This window comes from Terrapene carolina, unplaced genomic scaffold (assembly GCF_002925995.2).
Source record: "Terrapene carolina triunguis isolate 2854851 unplaced genomic scaffold, T_m_triunguis-2.0 Scaffold67, whole genome shotgun sequence".
NCBI lineage: Eukaryota > Metazoa > Chordata > Testudines > Emydidae > Terrapene > Terrapene triunguis.
The window spans coordinates 8,252,180-8,272,265 of record NW_020664418.1 but is presented as its reverse complement, the minus strand read 5'-3'; the positions used below and the strand labels follow the sequence as shown (position 1 = coordinate 8,272,265).

General features: G+C 50.4%; 1 protein-coding gene across 1 annotated transcript in view; it reads left to right on the top strand.

The window, feature by feature from the left end:
- The window catches only part of BBS4 (Bardet-Biedl syndrome 4), a 107,770-nt gene extending 90,914 nt beyond the window's left edge, over positions 1-16,856 (top strand). The window contains exons 13-16 of the mRNA XM_024213785.2: positions 3,504-3,573; positions 9,281-9,422; positions 10,512-10,722; positions 13,778-16,856. Of these exons, the coding sequence (XP_024069553.1) occupies positions 3,504-3,573; positions 9,281-9,422; positions 10,512-10,722; positions 13,778-13,929 (575 nt within the window). The 3' untranslated portion in view covers positions 13,930-16,856. The remainder of the gene's footprint in view (positions 1-3,503; positions 3,574-9,280; positions 9,423-10,511; positions 10,723-13,777) is intronic.
- Positions 16,857-20,086: the final 3,230 nt, after the last annotated feature.

The following is a 20,086-nucleotide window of genomic DNA, read 5'->3' as shown; positions in this document are numbered from 1 at the left end:
AAAGGTGTGGCCCCCGCATTCACCCTACACATGCCCCCCCAACCCGCTGCTGTGAGCCACTCGGGGTAGGGGGCTGGAAGCACCCCCAGAACCCCATCCCCCTGCCCTGACTCCTGCATCACCCCACCCCCAGCCCTCCCTGACTCCTGCACCCCCCTACATCCCCACCCTTAGCACCAAACGGGAGCTCCTGCCCCCCCTCCACTTTCCCACCTGCACCCCTTTGCAACAAATGGGAGCTGCCCCAGGTAAGCGCTCCACACCCCAATCTCCTGCCCCAACCCTGAGCCCCCTCCTGCATCCTAATTCCCTCCCAGACCCTGCACCCCCAGCCATGACTCCCGCACCCCTCTCGCACACACCCAGCCCCCCCACACCCTGTGCCCTGACTCCTGCACCCCCCTACATCCCTGCTGAGCACCAAACAGGAGCTCCTGCACTCCCCACCACATTCCCACCTGCACCCCTCGCACCAAATGGGAGCTGCCCAAGTGCTCCACACCCCAACCCTGAGCCCCCTCCTGCATCCTAACTCCTGGCCAGACCTGAGCCCCCTCCTGCACCCTAACTCCCTCCCAGACCCTGCACCTCCAACCCTGACTCCTGCACCCCCCTCTCACGCTCCCAGCCCCCTGCCTTCACTGACTCCTGCAGCCCCCCTGCCCACCCTGACTCCTGCACACAACCCCACCTGCACCCCTCACACCAAACGGGACCTGCCCCAGGTAAGCGCTCCATACCCCAACTCCCTGCCCCAGCCCTGTGCCCCCTCCCACACCCTAACTCGTGGCCAGACCCTGCACCCCAATGTGTTTTTTTACATTTTTTTTTTTTTTTTTAATAAAACGCTCTTATCCAAAGCGCTTTACAATAGTTAGCTAACGGTACAAACAATATTTGGAAAGATCATTAAGTGGTCCACTGAGACACTCAGTGATTTTCAAGTGGTCTGTGGAAAAATAAGTTAGAGTACAAAAACAATCAAGGTACCTCACTTTATTTTCATTTACTTCTTATTACTTATAAGAGGAGGATGAAGAAAATAAAATGAAAAACGGGCGGAGGGAGATAAGAGAGAATGTTCTTTTTCTTGGCTGGGTCCCAAAAATGAAGCTGAGCACAGGGCCCTACTAACTCTAAATCCGCCACTGGGTAACCTGTATAGAAGCCCTAACTTTGAGCAGGTAGCTTAATTGCAGGATGCCTAAAATCCAGACAGATAGCTAATGTCTCTCTTCTTTCTGGGACTGGGACTCAACTTCTGGTCTCATACACTTTAAGATCAGAAGGAACCATCATGATCATCTAGTCTAACCTCCTGCACATTGCAGGCCACAGAACCTCACACCCCTCCCCCCCTCCATTCCTGAAATAGACCCATAACCTCTGGCTGAGTTACTGAAGTCCTCAAGTATCAGTGGGGTAGCCGTGTTAGTCTGGATCTGTAAAAAGCGACAGAGTCCTGTGGCACTTTATAGACTAACAGACGTATTGGAGCATAAGCTTTCGTGGGTGAATACTCACTTCGTCAGACGCATGTGGTGGAAATTTCCAGAGGCAGGTATAAATATGCAGGCAAGAATCAGTCTAGAGATAATGAGGTTAGTTCAATCGGGGAGGATGAGGCCCTCTTCTAGCAGTTGAGGTGTGAACACCAAGGGAGGAGAAACTGCTTTTGTAGTTGGCTAGCCATTCACAGTCTTGGTTTAATCCTGATCTGATGGTGTCAAATTTGCAAATGAACTGAAGTTCAGCAGTTTCTCTTTGGAGTCTGGTCCTGAAGTTATTTTTGCTGTAGGATGGCTACCTTTAAATCTGCTATTGTGTGTCCAGGGAGGTTGAAGTGTTCTCTTACAGGTTTTTGTATATTGCCATTCCTAATATCTGACTTGTGTCTATTTATCCTTTTACGTAGGGATTGTCCAGTTTGGCCGATGTACATAGCAGAGGGGCATTGCTGGCACATGATGGCGTATATTACATTGGTGGATGTGCAGGTGAATGAACCGGTGATGTTGTGGCTAATCTGGTTAGGTCCTGTGATGGTGTCACTGGTGTAAATATGTGGGCAGAGTTGGCATCGAGGTTTGTTGCATGGATTGGTTCCTGAGTTAGAGTTACTATGGTGCGGTGTGTGGTTGCTGGTGAGAATATGCTTAAGGTTGGCGGGTTGTCTGTGGGCGAGGACTGGCCTGCCTCCCAAGGCCTGTGAAAGCGAGGGATTGTTGTCCAGGATGCGTTGTAGATCACTGATGATGCGTTGGAGAGGTCTTAGCTGAGGACTGTAGGTGATGGCCAGTGGAGTTCTGTTGGTTTCTTTCTTGGGCTTGTCTTGCAGCAGGAGGCTTCTGGGTACACATCTGGCTCTGTTGATTTGTTTCTTTATTTCCTTGTGCGGGTATCATAGTTTTGAGAATGCTTGGTAAAGATCTTGTAGGTGTTGGTCAAATAAGTGCAAATAAGTGATGTTCACGTTAACACCACCCTATACCGAAAACCCACTGACCGCTATGCCTACCTTCATGCCTCCAGCTTCCATCCCGGACACACCACACGATCCATTGTCTACAGCCAAGCGCATATAACCGCATTTGCTCCAACCCCTCAGACAGAGATCAACACCTACAAGATCTTCACCAAGCATTCTCAAAACACTTCAACCTCCCTGGACACACAATAGCAGATTTAAAGGTAGCCATCCTGCAGCAAAAAAACTTCAGGACCAGATTCCAAAGAGAAACTGCTGAACTTCAGTTCATTTGCAAATTTGACACCATCAGCTCAGGATTAAACAAAGACTGTGAATGGCTAGACAACTACAAAAGCAGTTTCTCCTCCCTTGGTGTTCACACCTCAACTGCTAGAAGAGGCACCTTATCCTCCCTGATTGAACTAACCTCATTATCTCTAGACTGATTCTTGCCTGCATATTTATACCTGCCTCTGGAAATTTCCACCACATGCGTCTGACGAAGTGGGTATTCACCCACGAAAGCTTATGCTCCAATACGTCTGTTAGTCTATAAGATGCCACAGGACTCTTTGTCGCTTGAAGTCCTCAAATCATAGTTTAAAGACTTCAAGTTACAGAGAATTCACCATTTTCTTTCCATTTACTTTCTTTACTGCAGTTGGCTGGGTGTGGGAGGTGTTCATAGTGGTATTGGTTTCTGCATATAAGCAAGGCATGCCGTGGAGTGGGCATAGCTAGCTACAAAAATCTTGATTGACAGGTTTAATAGGAACCTTCTAACTCAAGAATGTTTGTCCCATGCTTTCAGCTAGCTAAACAGTTTAAAATCCGTTTCTCTGGAGGTGCCATTGCTGTTCCTGATTCTGATGCAGGGGCTCCAAGAGCAGTGGAATAAAGCATTGACATTCAGAACTATCCTTTGCAAATAGGCTCTATGCCTGGGAAAGCAGAAAAATCCATTTCTGAGGAGTGCATTGGAGGCTTTGCATTGCTAGTGAGCTTATTTGTGTTCCTGTGTTTCTTCGGACAGTGGCTCTGACAAACCTCGAAGATGCTGAGAATGCTAAACGATCCTATGAGCAAGCTGTAGCGCTGGACCAGTAAGTCTTAATCCTGATGGTCATTTGGGCAAGCCGCTTCTCCCCCACTGCTCATCTGTTTCCCTTTTTGTCCCTCTGGTCTCTTTCGATCGTAAGTTCTTCAGGGCAGAGGCCATCTCTCATTAGGTCTACGTTCGGCACCTACGGCAATGGAGCCCTGATCTTGGTTGGGGCCTCTAGGCATTATGTTAATACTGATAATAGGGCTATAAGGAGAGCCATCACTAATGGTAAACATTTAATCTGTAATGGCCACAAGGTGAACCACACAGCACCAGTCTTTTAGTCTCCTCTCTCAAGAGCTGGATGGCAGTGGTGACGGGTAGTTTTCCTCTGTGGAGCCTTAGAAATGATAGAAGTCCCAAAGCCTATAAAAAGAACAACAGGGTTTTAAACACGTTTGATATTTTAGTGCAGTTGTGCTCTGCAAAGTGACCGTGGACACAGCCCCTCACTCAGCACATATATATTGAGATTTGACCTGCTCGCTTTAGTAGCAAAGTTCTTTCCCCTATTAGCCCTACACAGCACTGGGAGAGACAGCTGGAGTCTCTTCCCAATCATGCATCAGCAGAATTGTTAACTGTGGTCAAATCATGTGGACAAATCCTGCCCTCAGTTTCCACTACAACCATGCAATCTCATTGAAGAAATGGGGCCTGCATAATGTTACTTATGAAGAGTTGTAGGGAGGAAAATCTCAGGCTGACTTAGGGAACCCGATGAGAATTTGCAAGGCTGTTTGAAAGCTCATAAACTGAGTACATTTAGACAGGAGGTATTGAGAGACAAGATACACAGTTCCCCACTGTGCTCTTTTTACTGAGTTGCTTTTCAGAGTAGAACTGCACCTTTGCCAATAACATGTCATAGGTAACTTGTGAACACTACACAATATACCCACAATAAGGGAGCACGCTGCATGTCTGAAACAAGCATTCAAACCAAATTCACTGCCCACCAAGTCCTTTATCTTTCTCCCAGCTTTCAGAATCTAAGCCCTCTGTGATTTGTCAGGGGATCAGATGAGTTAAGGAGCGCATTCTGGCTGCTTGGTAGTGTGTTCTGTGGGTAGATCAAAGCGCATGAATTAGAATTCAGCTTTACAAACGCTGCCTAACTACCTGGCACTCTTATGATGCCACAGCCATGTAGAATTAGCAGAAAAACAAAACCGCATAAAAGCTGACATTAAAGCCAACGGCCATTGATTGCTGGGAGGCAAACTCAGGCTGTTTAAGCCTTGGATCTCTGTGGTTTGTTCAGTTGACATCCCTTGTACTTTCTCCAGTTTTCCCATTCCCACGGATATTCTCTTCTGGCATATCTCACACAGTTTGTCTGGGGAGATGACTACAGTTTCTGTTTCCATCTCCATAAATAATTTTTATAGCAGCAGCAGCAGCGTGATATTTGCCCTGGGTGCCAGACTGAGGTCTGGAAAGAAAAGGAGCTTGTGGGTGTCTTTATAAAAGATGTCTCCTCTTTCTGGCAGTGGCTAATATACGGGTCTCCTTTCTCCCATTGCTTCCTTAAATAATGATTGTCTTACCTGTCCACTTCCTTCTCTGCTCTTTGGAGACAGCTCATCTAAATCAGCTCTCGTTTACCCCCACCCCAGTGTTTTTTGCATAAATGTTGTTCTCCACGGTGTATCTATTTCCTGGGCTCTGACAGAGGCAGTGAGGTTTTTAGATATGGGATCAGTTCTTTAGAAATAGCTTCTGTGTTGAAGGAAATTAATAAGATTCATAGACTTTAAGGTCAGAAGGGACCATTATGATCATCTAGTCTGACCTCCCGCATGATGCAGGCCACAAAAGCTGACCCACCCACTCCTGGAATAATTCTCTCCCTTGACTCAGCTGTTGAAGTCCCCAAATCATGATTTAAAGACTTCAAGTCGCAGAGAATCCTCCAGCAAGCAACCCCTGCCCCATGCTGCGGAGGAAGGTGAAAAACCTCCAGGGCCTCTGCCAATCTACCCTGGAGGAAAATTCCTTTCCGACCCCAAATATGGCGATCAGCAGAACCCCGAGCATGTGGGCAAGATTCTCCAGCCAGACCCGCATTGACCATTGATACTAATTACCTGCGATGGCACGTTATTGACCTATTGACTAAAATCCCGTTATCCCATCAAACCATCCCCTCCATAAACTTATCAAGCTTAATCTTAAAGCCAGAGAGGTCTTTCGCCCCCACTGTTTCCCTCGGAAGGCGGTTCCAGAACTTCACCCCCCTGACGGTTAGAAACTGTCGTCTAATTTCAAGCCTAAACTTCCCGACGGCCAGTTTATATCCATTTGTTCTCGTGTCCACATTGGTACTGAGCTGAAATAATTCCTCTCCTAAACACGATCAGATCACTTTTTTAACAGTCTCCTTTGTTACGGCATTGTCGCATTCCTTACCCATGACACATAGTCATGGCCTAAGTTCCTGCTAAGCTGCACAGCTGCGCAGCTGCCTATTATACAACGTGCTGGCGCTCAGGGCTGCGGCAGGGAGAGATGCCTCTCCTCAAGCCCCAGACCTGTTGCGGCGCCCCTCCCCCTTCCCCCACCCAGCCCAGCCCTGGACCTGCCGTGGCTGGGGGACAGGTGCCCCAGCCTGGCCCCGGCCCCGGACCTGCCGCGGCTGGGGGACGTGCCCCTGACCCGGCCCGGACCTGCCGTAGCCGGGGGAGAGGTGCCTCTCCCCCCGAGCCCAGGTGCTGCTGCGGGGAGACAGAACCGGGGTGGGGGGAGTCCGCTCTCTCCACCGTAGCCCCAGGGAGCCCTAGTGCATCCCAAACCGCTCATCCCCAGCCCCACTCCAGAGCCTGCACCCCCAGCTGGAACCCTCACCCCACCCAGTGTCCCTACCCTCTGCCCCAGCCCTGAGCCCCTCATCGCCCGCACCCTCAGCCAGAGCCCTCAGCCCCGCACCTCTACCCTCTTCCCCAGCACTGAGCCCCTCATCCCCGGCCCCACCCCAGAGCCCACACCTCCAGCCAGAGCCCTCACACACCCCAACCCACACCCTGCACCCCAACTCTGAGCCCCCTCCCACACTCTGAACCCCTCATCCCCACCCCACCACATGAAATTGTTATGTGCACCAATAGGAAGGTGATGGGTCACACATCACCTCCCTATTGGTGCACATAACAAAATTTATTCTGCACATGGGTGGGAAAAATTAGAGGGAACACTGGTCATGGTCTGCACACAGTCTGATTTGCTGCTTATCAGACAATGTCTGCAAAGCTTCAGTCTCTAGCACTCGAACCTTTCACAAAGAGCGTGGCCTCTGTCTTGTAGAAGAAAATAAAGGTGCTGGTCTCCTTGGCCAGCACCAACAGCCTCTTTTCACACCGGGACTGGGTGCCAGCCCCCTCACGTGACTTTATTGATCAACGTTCAGAAGCACTGCCCACTTGCTCTGCATGTGTTGCGATAGATGCAGATGCTTCATCCTTGCTCTTACATGCAAGGTCATCCTCCCTGGGGGAGAAGTACAACTATAAATTGTGCCTCTAATCCACTCGCTTATTAGTCTCCCTCCCCTTGGAAGGTGATTTTGGTTCTAAAGAAGGCCTGGCCAAACACAGCCCATGGCTCTCTATCTCTCAGCCTGCAAGTCAGAATGAACTGCAAGCATCAGGCCACTTGGATCAAGACAGAGCATTGCCTGCTGGGACCTGTTGTCCCAGTGGATCACCTGTTTGTATCCACAAGGAGGCAGTCACTTTGCTCAGTTTTGTACAAAGATTGTGCCAAGTTCAGACTCCTAGTGAGTTGTCAGTGCAGCCCTCAGGCAAAATGTGGGAATCTCAGTTAGAATGTAAGCTGCGTTATCTATTCAAGGAAGAAAGGGGACCTGGCCACTGATGTCCATAAACAAACAGAGAGCAGAGGGAGTCAACTGTTTCGCTCGTTTAGCTTGCCCACACAACTGGCACTGTCAGAGCACTGCAGGGACTGCCAGAGGGAAAGGTACTGCATGGGGTTACTGTGCGTTAACTAAGAGCCTGGAAGTTTTGGAGACTGAGAATTCTGCGAGCCAAACTGCGTTTCTGAAATAAACACTCAGCATTGCATCCAGAGAGTGGTAGGACCGCAACGCACAGCACTCCGACATCAGGGAATGCCACAGTGACGGTGCCTCTTTGTGCACACACATTAAGACAGTCCTCAGGTACAGGACCACCGACTATTTCTCTTAGACTGTATACACATAAAGGAGCAAAGTTAATCTTTGACACATTTTTAACATTGTCCTTGTATGGAACTTCTTACAGACTTTTGGGGTGGAAGGGAAGGAAGATGGGGAAAAAAGGATGTGAGAGCTTTGTTCTGCAGCATCCTGAGGCTCTGCTGGCTTGTCAAACACTGTCAGCGGCATGTGTCAGTTCCAGAACCTGGAACTGTGTGGCCTTATGCCACCAGCTTGTCTTGTCCCACAGTTGTGAGGAGAGAGCCCTTCTCCTGCAAATCTTCAGAGCAGCGGAAGACTTATATGGATCAGAGGAGGACTCTCCCAGCACAGTGTAAAATCCCCCCCACACTGAACCACTGTGCACTTTAAGATTTGCGGGTGTTCAGACAAGGGGTCCATAGGATGCTTCCTACCTCTTCCTGTTGACAAGCAGCCTGACTTCGCAGCTGCCAATTCACTCAGCTCCCCCAGGGGCAGAGGGTGGGAGACATGGAGGAAATTTGTACAAAGGTGCCGCACAGTGCAGCTCCAAGCACCACTTACAGGCACTTACTCCAGCTGCAGATCTGCTAAGGAATGCAACAGTGGGGCTTCCCTCCAGTGGTCCTTGGATGGTCCTCGGGTACAAAGACACTTGGCCAACCAGGTTTAGCTTGGAGAGAGGGACTTTAGCAGGAGGCTAAGCAGTCGGAGGAGCCATTAACATTGAAACCAGGTTTGCGTGGAATAGTTCACTCGCTCAGTGCACAAAGTTCACTGAGCACAAAATTTCCCCACCAAACTGGTGGGTGCCTGCTGCCATTTTGGAGTAAGTTGTATACAACTGTGCACACAAACCCAATTTGTGTTCATGGCTCCCCTATCAGACAGGCTTCCCCAGCTGCCTCCATAGCTACACACCTGCCAAGAAGCACAGAAGCTCACCCTGCCCTGGTGTTCTCTATTTGCTCTGCAGCAAACCCACTCTTAGCCAGAACACACTCATGCACGCTGTCTCTCTGGGGCCATTCCTGCACCCCACTGTAAGGGATAGCGCCAGCCGTTTTGCCTGTAGAGCTCATCCCAAATGTTGCACAATTTTTTAGTGGGTGAGGAAAGTGTATTATTTTTCCTACTTCAGAATTGCTGAACCAGATGTGCTCGGTCTTTCAAAAACAACTTGCTTTCCAGCAGAGATCAAGCATGGAACATTACATGTCAGCCTGAAAGGTTAGGAGCAGCAGAAACCAGGGGCTTCAACTAGAAACAGCTGAACAACCTTAACGGTAACACTAGAGCAATCTTACTGCATCGCTCTGAGCACTTGCTTCCCAGGAAGGTTGCCATGGTTATATGCAGAGTACCTGGAGGCTGTTTGGTTTAGTCTGTGTAGCATGGGATCTCCAGCTTTGCTGGGTGTAGCCAGCTCGGCACAGTGCTAGTATCAGAATAGGTTCTCACCTGAGATTTAAGAATGTTACTCTTGGCAGTGTATGTTACTGATCCTGTGGGCTATCTGCTGCAGGTGTAATCCCCTGGTCAATCTGAACTACGCTGTGCTGCTCTACAACCAGGGGGATAAGAAGGGAGCACTATGCCAATACCACGAGATGGAGAAGAAGGTCAATGCCCTGAAGGAGAACAGCGCTCTCGACTTTGATCCTGAGGTACGTTAATAAGAACAGCCAGCTGGAAGCAAGTAGCTGGTGATCCCGTGCTGTAAGAGGTCTTGTCTGCATGGTGGGGTAATGTGCTGTATGGGGATGGGGGGATTTCTGGAGTGCACTGATATGTGGTGCATTAATTGGTCTTAGTAGACCCTGCTGGGCACACTGAAGGGTCTCTAAAGGTTCTGAAGTGCATCCTAACTGGCTCAGAACCATTAGGGAACCTTCACTGTGCCTCAGGAGGATCTGCATGGCCGAATTAATGTGAACCTTTCAGTGCTCTTCGGAAACTACGCTTCCGTACAGCATGTAACCCACCACATAAACAAACCCCGAGTGGTATCGAGTGAGCAGGAGGGTCCCTATACCTTTTGGGACCAGAGTCCAGTTAATAGAGAATGGGTCAGTTATCTAGACGCACCTAGCTGAACCAGGTGCCCAGTGAAAGCTACTTGCTTCATCTCTGCTGTTAAAATAGGCTTTTCAGTCTATGAACAAAAAGTCAGGATTCTTTCTGAAGCGAATGGATTGTCAGAGCTGTGCTTCTCTACAGCACTGTGGCTGCGCTAGCCAGTTATGTGTAACTCTGTGAAGTGTATTGTGACACTGGAATCTGAGCTCGTAGCTCCTGGTAAGAAACAGAATGCAGTGTCTCCTTCCAGCTCCCATCCTCTGAGTGTTGAGATTTGGGGAAGAAGTCAGTGACCTCATCTGAAACCTTCACAATCAGCTCCTCCTCACCCAGGTTTCTCAGGGCTGAGTGTAGTGTATTGCATTCTTTTTCAAGAAAGGCAGGCTGTGCACCTTCAGCGAGGGGCACCATTTACTCCCGCCGCCTACCACCAGAGTGGAGGCCACTGTGCGTTGCCATCTCCTGTTGGGAAACCCTTACCCTGTGTGTCACGTTCCCTTCAAGCTGGTCACGGCCATTGCTTTAAGCCCAGCTCTAGAGTGAAGCTGCTGCTAAAGCCCACAGATGGAAGCTGAGGCATAGTGGTCCCCGCTTGAACAGGCGCTGCTGCCCTGGCTCCTGCCAAAAGTGTTCCTGGTGGTGATTTTCTCCTCTGTTTCTTTCTGTTGCATGAGAAGATGGTGGATGTGGCCCAGAAGGTGGGAGCTGCCCTGCAGGCGGGGGAGAGTCTGGTCTGGACTAAACCCGTCAAAGATTCCAAATCAAAGCAGCGAGCCGCTACATCTAGCAAACCCTCCAGCACTCAGCAACCTCTGGGCTCTAACCAAGCCCTGGGTCAGGCCATGTCTTCAGCAGCTGGGTATGGGAAGACTATGCAGCTTTCTACAGGTAGGTCTCTTTTGCATCTCTGTATGGCATGAGAGGAGAGGGTGTTGGGATTAGAGGAAGTATTCACTGCCAAGTGGGCACATCTGTCCCACTCCCTGTACCCTGGGATATGGAGTACAGCAAGACACTTACTTGGTGGCACATGTAGGCACAAGAACTTGGCATGTGACAAGCCCAACTCCATGAGTTAAGTGTGTGTGGAACAAAAGTGTTCTCCCTATGGAGTACGAGCATTGCGTTATAGTAGCGTAATGCTCCTGTGAGGTTGCTGAAATCAAACAGTTTCTCTTCCTGTCCCAGCCATGCTGGCGAGTGGAGAGATCAGTTTCCTCCCTTGGCTCTGGGAAGGAGGTGGTGTTAACAGTGGGATCCCTTGTCTTCATTCATTAGAAAACAGATGGCTGAGATTGGAGGGGGCAGAAGAGAGAGGCAGGCTCCTGGTAGAGGGGAGAAGATGGAGGGGGGCCATCCTATCATTCACAAAACAAACACTGGGCTGTTCCAGGTGACTCTAGCAGCAGCCAGACCCCTCCCTTTTAGTGAGTTCCATTCTACTGCAGATAGAAAATAGAATAAAATCATCATCAGTCAATGGGCAACAGCGAGACAGGCTACTCCTTGTTGAAGCTGTTGGGGCGTGTTGTGTTAATGTGGATGGAACAGATGGTCCTATAACGGAGTACACTCACCTCTCACAAGCACCCCTGGTCGAGTGTGTGTGTGTGTGTGTGTGTGTGTGTGCGCGCCTGCAGTGTTCTCAATTTCCTCTGCTCACAGTGCCCCCTGTTGGCCACTGCACTCCTCAGGCAAGTCTTTGGTGACGCAGCCCTCTGGCCGAGTCTCACTCTTTCCATGTGTGCAACAAACAAACCACTCCCGGGGTACACAGTCCAAAATGTCCCCAGTGTCCTGCAGCCCTCCCTGGGCACAGTCTTCTAAAACAGTCCAGCAGGGCCCATCGTGGACCCTCAGTTGGTGTGTCCTCCTCTGCAGCCCTGCCTGGGTTCAGTCTTTAGCCAGTCCAGCAGGGCCCATCACGGTATCCTTGCTTGGTCCAGCTAGGTTGCAAGGCTCCTACTCTGGAACAGAGCAGTGCCCCAAGGGCTTCTTCCCTGGGAACTCCTTGCCCGTACTTGAGTCCTCAGTGACCCCAGCTTCCTCCTGAGCCACCCCTCTTGGGCTCAGTTCGCTGACCACAGCTCCCTGCTGAGTCAGTCCCAGTGTAGCCTGCTTCCGTGGGGTGCCCCAGTTCTAATTCCCTCCCTTCCCAGTCCCACCCACTGCTCCGGGTCCCAACCCAGGGAACCTTTTAAGTATAGCAGCTTCATGCTGCGTCTCTTTAGTAATTGCTGCTCTACATTTCCCTGGGCCACTTCCCCATGGCCCATCTTAGTTGAGTCCCAGCAGCCAGCTCCTTCCTCTCCCCCGGTTCCTGTCAGTCAGCTTGGAGGACCTTTCTATTGCTTTTTTCTGGGGGGCAGGCCCACGAGGCCTCCAGCAGGGGGCCTCAGGGCCTAGTCCACCTGGTCACAGGTCCCAAAGAGTCAAAGGTGTGAACATGACTCTGAAACTGTCCAACATGAAACAGCATTAAACACGGTTCAGTGTTTGACACACAGAGACCTCAGCCTGCCCAGTACATGGCAAACACACCATTGAATGTCTTTGTAACCTTTCAGTAAAGATACAGAAAAAGAAGGAAAAACAGTTAAAGCCTTTGAAATGTAAAGCATTAAACAAGGCTTTCTTTTTAACAACAGCCCTTTCCCTTTATCTGGAGAGCATTTTTAGAAGAGTTATTAACATGGTAATAACTGTCCTTTGGAGAGAAAAGAGAAGTTAGTTGAGCTGGGCTGGAGCTGCTGTTGTTGCTAAAGTCTGACCCCATTTCCTAAGAAGACAAAACAGGACAAACACAGACAAAAGAGGAGAGAAAAGAACAGCAAAGATAAAAATGCAGCTTCTGTCTCTAGTGTTGAGTTTCACTTGCAAACTCACTGCTGGAAAAACACAGGCCCAGCACATGGTCCCATCAGCCACTCTGATACCTGGCAAACTTGTACCAGCCTTGGGCTGTTCAGGGCATTGCTTTTCATTTCCTCTCTGGGCACAGGCTCACAGCAGTATTGCAAAATATGCAGTCTTGGCCAGCTAGGCCAGACTCTTACTAGACAGAAGGGAAAAGGAGAGGGATAGGAAAGAGAAGAAATAACGTGAAGAAAGAAGAGAACACACAAGAGGTGACACGTAACATTTGTTGTGGGGGGCATGTGACCACTCCATGCATTGCCTCTGGCCTTTCCCACTCCCCCATGCCTCCGACACCCGCTCTAAGCTGGCAACACTTTGCCCCCACACCCCTTACAGCTCCTTCCCCACTTACTGTTGAAATGGTGCTTGTTAAGAACAGAAGATGCAGAGCTGGAAATTAATGAATGTGTCGGATACTAGGCCTAACTGGTGGACACAATAATGTGGGGCTGGGCTGGGGTATTCCACCCACCACTCCCTTTCTGAGTCCTTAAAAGACAGATTTTGTGGGGAAAGTATGAAGGAACAAAAAGAAGCAGGGAAGAACAATCAGAGGCTACTGGAGCGAGCTCCACCATCATGAGACCCCAGGCCGCCTTCATCCTGCTCCTGAGAGGTGTCCAGACGAGGCCAGAGAGAGGGACCCAGACAATATCACCACCTCTGCCAGCTCCAGCTGAATCCCAGCCATCACCAAGGATGAGGGGACTTTACCAACAGCAGCAATAACAACAGCTTCAGCTCACCTCAATTAACTTCTGCTCTGTTCCCGAAAAGGACAGTTGTTGCCATCTGTGATACCATCAAAGAGACTGTCAAACCAAGCCTTGTTTAACACTGGTCAGTGTTGGACAGTGACTGGGCTGTGTTAATGCCTTTAGCCCATATAATCCATCCAAATTCATACAACATGCCTAGGTCACAGCAGCAGGCACAGCCTTTTGCTTTAACAATTAGATGCCGTTTCCTGTGGCATAAAGAGGAGTGTATGGGACCGTGGCTGTAACCTGTGTTGTATCATCAGGTGCTGGAGCATCGGCTCCCCTTGCAAAGCCCCCGTCGCTGCCTCTGGAACCTGAACCGGGCTCAGAAACAGGCCCTGAAGAGACCATATCCCCTACAGAGCCCCAAGAATGGAGAAAAGAGAAGCGCAAAAGCAGGCTGACCACAGAATAGAACAGCAGCACTGGACGGGCTGGGCAGGCGCGGGGCCTGCTGGGCTGTTGGGAGCAAAATTTCACTGCCACCCCTTAACTCAAGCAGCGGGGAAGGGCAGCTGCCCCCAGCATGGCCTGCAGTGACTTCACCATACTGTGAGCTTAGGCAAAATGCAGCTGGATGCCGATAGTGACATTAGCACCTGACCTCATCCTTGTCTCAGTGATTCTTTGCTCCATGGCACCCAGAAGAGGTTCTGATGAGCTGCCCACTAGTGCTGCTGTGGGACTGCATGAGGTAATGGAGGTGCAATCCCCTCCTTCCTTGAGGGAGGGGCTGCTGTAGCATTGCACACAGTGCTTAGGTGCTGAATCACTGAGATGGGCTGAGTCAGCAGCATGGTTTAGCGAGGCCAACTACAGTGACTATACAGCTTTTAAAGCAGTTGCTTGGACCAATTCTCTAAATAGAGCCCAGAGAGGATCATGCCCCTTTAAGCAAGTAAGCCTTTTAGCTGGCTCAGAGAAAGCTCTACTAGCCCCCTGTAGTAAGGTCAGTGGAAGAACTGGAGGAGGGGAGAAGCTAGAAAAATTAACAGGACAAGTGAGTGGAAGCCAGATCAGTCCAAGGAGTGAAACAACCCTAAATGCAGGCCTGGAGGAGGGGCACCAGTTCAGGCCATGCTCATTGAAGATAATGTGAGAGGCTACTCTGCATTGCTCAGAGGGAGATGTGTGCAACCTGCATGCCTGTTTACCAAAGCCCAGCCTCTCATCGGGGTTGTCCAAAAACCGGGGGAAAGCATTTCCAGCCCCCTTTCCTCAGGCAGCTAGCTGCAAGGCCGCCTGCCCTAGGTTGGGAGAGGAACTCCCTCCCTCAGAGCTGTTTGCAGTGCTGTCAGTCCTGCAAGGTAGAGGTGACAGGGATTGGGAGGGAGCAAACTTCTCTGTAATAGACTCACCCTTCAGCCAGTAGCAAATGAAAGGAGATTGGACTTTCATCCACAATGTAAGTCTCTTGCTGGTTTCACTCCAGGGCGCTCTGGCTGGCAGAGCAGAGTTACGGCAGGCAAGGGGCACTTTGATACCCTACTAACACGCTGCCTCAGTTTGGTGGGAGTTTTAAGAGTGTGGAGTAATTTGCCTTCAATGTCCAGCTCTCCTGGAAGTTACTAGCACCTTGAGTTGGCTGATTTCTCTGTTAGTTCTAGTGGTGACAGGCTGGAACCGATTCCATTCCCACAGTCACTAAGTGAGAAGGGACAGGCTGACAGAGCCAAACAGAATTGGAAAGAGTGGCTACTTTCACTTCTGCCTTTTCCAGCATCCCTGGGGAAGTTACAGCTGTAACCTCTTTTGGGAACTTACACCCGAGGAGAGTTCTCTTCCTGAAACGTAGACTCACGGCTTCAGGAAAGCTGGGAGGTAGCAGGCACGAGGATGTGTTGGAACTGAGAATTAGCCTGATTCCTTAGGGTCACTTACCTTCTGATCCCCTCCCTCCCCCATAAGTTAAATCCTGTTGACACTAACTGGTCTAATTTTAATAAAGCCATTGAGGTTGGACAACCTGGGTAGTGACCGTCTCTACAGTTCCATCAGTTCCAACCCTTTCCAGACTCGACTGCAGCCCACAAGGGAGAACTGGCACCTTGTTTGTTTTTTAAACTTCAGTCCATTCAGCCTGTACGTGCTGGGAGGGGAAAGATTATTACCACTAAAGAAATGGCGGTAACCCAAAGCCCCTGTGCACTTGGGCTGTCTTGTTCTCCAGAAGTGATGGAGAGGAGGGGACCATATTAAGGGCTTCTCAAATACAGCCCTTTGTGGTAATCAGTAGTGCTCAAGAAAGTAGCATAGTTAGCCTGAGCCAGGGCTGTTGCTGGGACAACCTGACTGAGGAAGCTTATTTGGCAAAGACCACACAGCAAGATCCTCAATGTGCTCCCTTCCCCACAAGGGTGAGAGCAGGGTCTAGGCTTTGCATTTCATAACTTGCCGCTAGTTATACCAATTCGGTCATTTAAAGTTTCCTGTTGCTAAGATAGCTCTCACCTTTTGAACAATGTAGCTATTGTCAACTTTACCCCAGCCTGGCAGGGAAAACTCTTCCCCAGCAGCTGCAGCTAGGCTAAGCACCTCACACTTGAATGGCACCATATGAGGCTGTTTTCCTTCTGAGTTAAGAGACTAGTTAAACTAAAGGTTAGGCTAAAGGTTAGGCCAGTTTCTCTGCCCTTCACCCACTAACAGTTTGTATCTCCTAGCTGAACACTCCAGCCAAAAAAACCTGCTTTTTCAACGTAAAACAGAACCACCGCCATCCACATAAAATGTCAGGATGGTGTAGACCTTGTCCACCTTGCCCCATAGTGATTGCGATCACTCTAATCACGGCTCAAGCCCCTAATACGCCTTAAGCCACCGAATTAAAAACTTGTGCAAGGAACCTTTCGTTAGTGTTGTAGGAACCTACAGCGTGTTTCACAGGTTTTCTGTACCTACAGCTCCCACTGCTGTCAGTCTAGCAGGTGCTCAGACCTCTGAAAGCTAGCCTAGGCATCATTTACAAGTCTGATTTTAGCTGTATTATGGGATAACGACGTTCAAGTTGCATCAGTGTTATTTTGCATAATCAACAAGAGAAGGCAGTTAACCTTACCAGATCCTTAGTTTAGTCACCGAATGCCTGGTGCAATGTGGGCCAGGTTCTGGGAATAACAGCAGCCCCCTGTTGTACGTTCCGATTAGCTACGATTGTGCAAAATGACACTAATGCAATTTTAAGGTTATTAAAGCGCAATCAGGAACCAAAGTTAATGTATTTTGGGGGTTTAGCTGACAAATGGCTGATGAGATCTTGATCTAGTAAACACACTAAATGAACAGCAACAGTTCACAATTTTTGGTTTGTAACCAAAGTGCCCTGTTTAAACTACTCGATCATAAGCCGGTTCGTTTATAAGCCGACCCCCCCCCAAGATGGATAAGTAAAAATGGAAAATTTTTAACCTGTTCATAAGCCAATCCTATAATGCAGGGGTCAGCAAATTTTGGCTCCCAGGCCATTAGGATAAGCCGTTGGTGGTCCGAGATGGTTTGTTTACCTTGAGCGTCCACAAGCATGGAGGTAAACCTAAGTAAACAAAATGTCCTGGCGTGCCAGCCTCTTATCCTGACGGGCTGGGACAGCAGCTGGTGGGGACAGGGCTGGCTTTAGGAAGTGCAGGGCCCGATTCGACGGGACCCCGGCAGGGATGACTCACCTGGCGGCACTCCGGGTCTTCCGCGGCACTGAAGGACCAGCCGCCGAAGACCCGGTAGGGAACCACCCGGTGAGTACATCCCCACCTCGCCCCCCCCGACTGTCCCCCTCAGAAACCACAACCCATCAACCCCGCCCTGCTCCCTGTCCCGACTGCCCCGACCCCATCCACCACCACCCCGACAGACCCCCGGAACTCCCACACCTACCCAACCCCCCCTTCCCTATCCCCTGACTGCCCCCCCAGAACCTCTGCCCGATCCAACCCCCCCACCCACTCCCTGTCCCCGGGACTCCCTGCCCCTGCCTTATCCAACACTCACCCCTCCCTCCGGCCCCAGTCTCTTACCATGCTGCTTATCCCCACCAGGACCAGGACCTGGGCCAGAGCCAGGCCCGGGGCCGCACCGCCTGGAGCTGGAGCCGCGCCGCCCGGCCAAAGTCGGGGCCGGAGGGAGCCGCTCGGCTGGAGCTGGGCTGGGGCCGGGATGGAGCCGGACGGGGCCGAGCCGCGCCTCCCTGGAGCCCTCCTCGCGCCCTCCCTGCCCCAGCTTACCTGCTGCTGCTTGTTTCTAGGCTTCCCATGCGAACATCTGATTCGCGGGAAGCAGGGGAGGAGGAGGAGAAGGGGGGCGGAGCGTTCAGGGGCGGAGGGGGAGGTGAGCTGCCGGAGCTTGGGAACCGGCTCCAGCTCACCACTGGGGGGAGAAGCTGGGAGTCAGGGGAGTAACCCGTGACCCCACCCCACATGACCCCACCCCTAGCCCAGGACCCCCACACTCTCCCCATCCCATCCCTTCCCACCTTATCTGGGGAGGGCCAGGGAAGGATGTCTCTGACGTGGCTGGAGCTGCTCTGGCAGGCTGCGCAGCGCGGCCGCAGCCTGCTCCGGCGGGCCAGACCGGGCGGCGCAGCTGCAGCGTGTTCCAGCGGGCTGGGCTGGGCAGCGTGGCCGCAGCATGCTCCAGCGCCCAAGCGACGCGGCCACAGCCTGCTCTGGGTGGTGGGACCGAGCAGCACGGCTGCAGCCTGCCAGCCCCGGAGCTGCAGCTGCTTTGGAGGCTGTGGGGAGAGCAGCGTGGCCAGAAGTGGAGAGATTCTGGCCCCGCCTCTTCCCTTCTGGCTCTGCTGGCTGTGCTGCCTCTCCTTGCTCCCTCTGTTGGGGGGAGGGGCTGTATCCCACCTCTCCCTCGCTATACCCATTCATAAGCTGACCCCCGTCTCTGGTGCTTCCCTTTTTTACTAAAAAAGATTGGCTTATGAACGAGTATATACGGTAGGTCACAACCCATTTAACTGGTGTTGCAGTTATTTTGTATTACAGTAGCTGCTAGAGGCATCCCTCTGGATCAAGACCCCCCTGGGCTAGGTGCTGTACAAAACAGAGTTCTTTCCGTGGAGAGCTTACAATTTACGTATACAAGACAAATGGTAGGTGAAACGGGAAGCAACTTACTAGAATGATCAGTTATGATTTAGGTATCGTGTTAGGTGCAGTTTTATATTGAAATAGTCATGCTGAATGTTACTGTCATTTCCATGGGGTGTATGTGAGAGGATTGATTTTTACTGGAAGAGCACAAAGCTGGGCAAGGAGTGCTCTTCACTTCTAAAGTATGGAGAGAATTTTTTTTTAATAAACACAATTTGCTTCAGCATCAGCATCCCCCCTTCAAACCTCTCTGTGCAGTTTCTTCAGCATTTAGGTGCAATACAGTTAAACGTGGGCAGAGGAAGACTTATTAATTTTATAAGCAAAACAAAGTTGCTTTAATCTCTCTTGTTGATGTACTGCTTTGTACCTTACATTAAAACCCCTTTCAGACTAGGGAGGGGACAGCCACTTGTGTTCGTACATAAAATAGGTGACCAGACCATAGAATGGTGGTGACTGCCTATGCCTATGGGAAGGTGATCCCCCTGCCCCAAATACTATGGTAGTGAACTGTTAATCTTAGTCTGAACAGTGCCTGTGGAAGCAGAGGAAGGAAAGGGGTGGGGAAAGGACTGTTTCTAGCAGGTTATGAAATACATTTGCTACACTTAATTGATTCTAGCAGCTGCTGTCCCACTGACAGTTTCACAATGTGGTGTGGCTCATGAGGAGCCACAAACCTTGATCTTCAGAACAGAGGAGATACTTGAAGAGCTACACCCTACTTGCCCTGTCCCCAGAAGTGTGTAGCCCCTTTTTTAGGCTCCTCGATGCTAAGATCATCTGATGCTTGTACAGCAGGGATTTCATGTTTACAGAGTACACACAGGGGTGGTATACGGAGAGGTGTTTTAAATAACCTTTGGGGAGAGGTAGGTAGAGAGGATCAAACAGAGCATTCTCCTTCTGTGGACTCAGACTGTGGGTCCTTGTTACTCTCGAGACTTGGGATGAGCGAAGAGGGAATTTAACTTTTAAATGTGTAAATATAGACTGTAGATGATGATAATAAATGGAACTGGAGCTCAGCATGTGCTTTTGCATACAATGGATTCACAGTAGTACTCTCCAAATTTGACCTGGCTGATGGAGAGTGATGCAAGACTGGTAATGAAAAAAAGGTAAGTGTAGGGATTTTTCAGTGGAATTTATGCTGTTTTTGTTCCCCTTTCCCCCCCCCCCAACAAGCTGCTGGCCTGAAACATAATACTGAAGTGAGAGTTTTCCTTCTCTTTCCATCAATAAGTATGTCAGAGGGAAACAGCAGCAGGTCAGAAAGAGCTGAGAGTTTGATTTCTAGAGCCATGGGTGCCCCTGGCTTCTTCTAAGCACATCCACACCGCAGACCAGCTTACACTGTCCCATCTAGCTTCCGAGTAGGCAAAAGACAGGCGTGCTAAGCCACCTCACAAGAACACGTGCTAGAATAAGTAGAGCCCTGCAAATTTATATCCACTGATGAGGATATCCATGGAC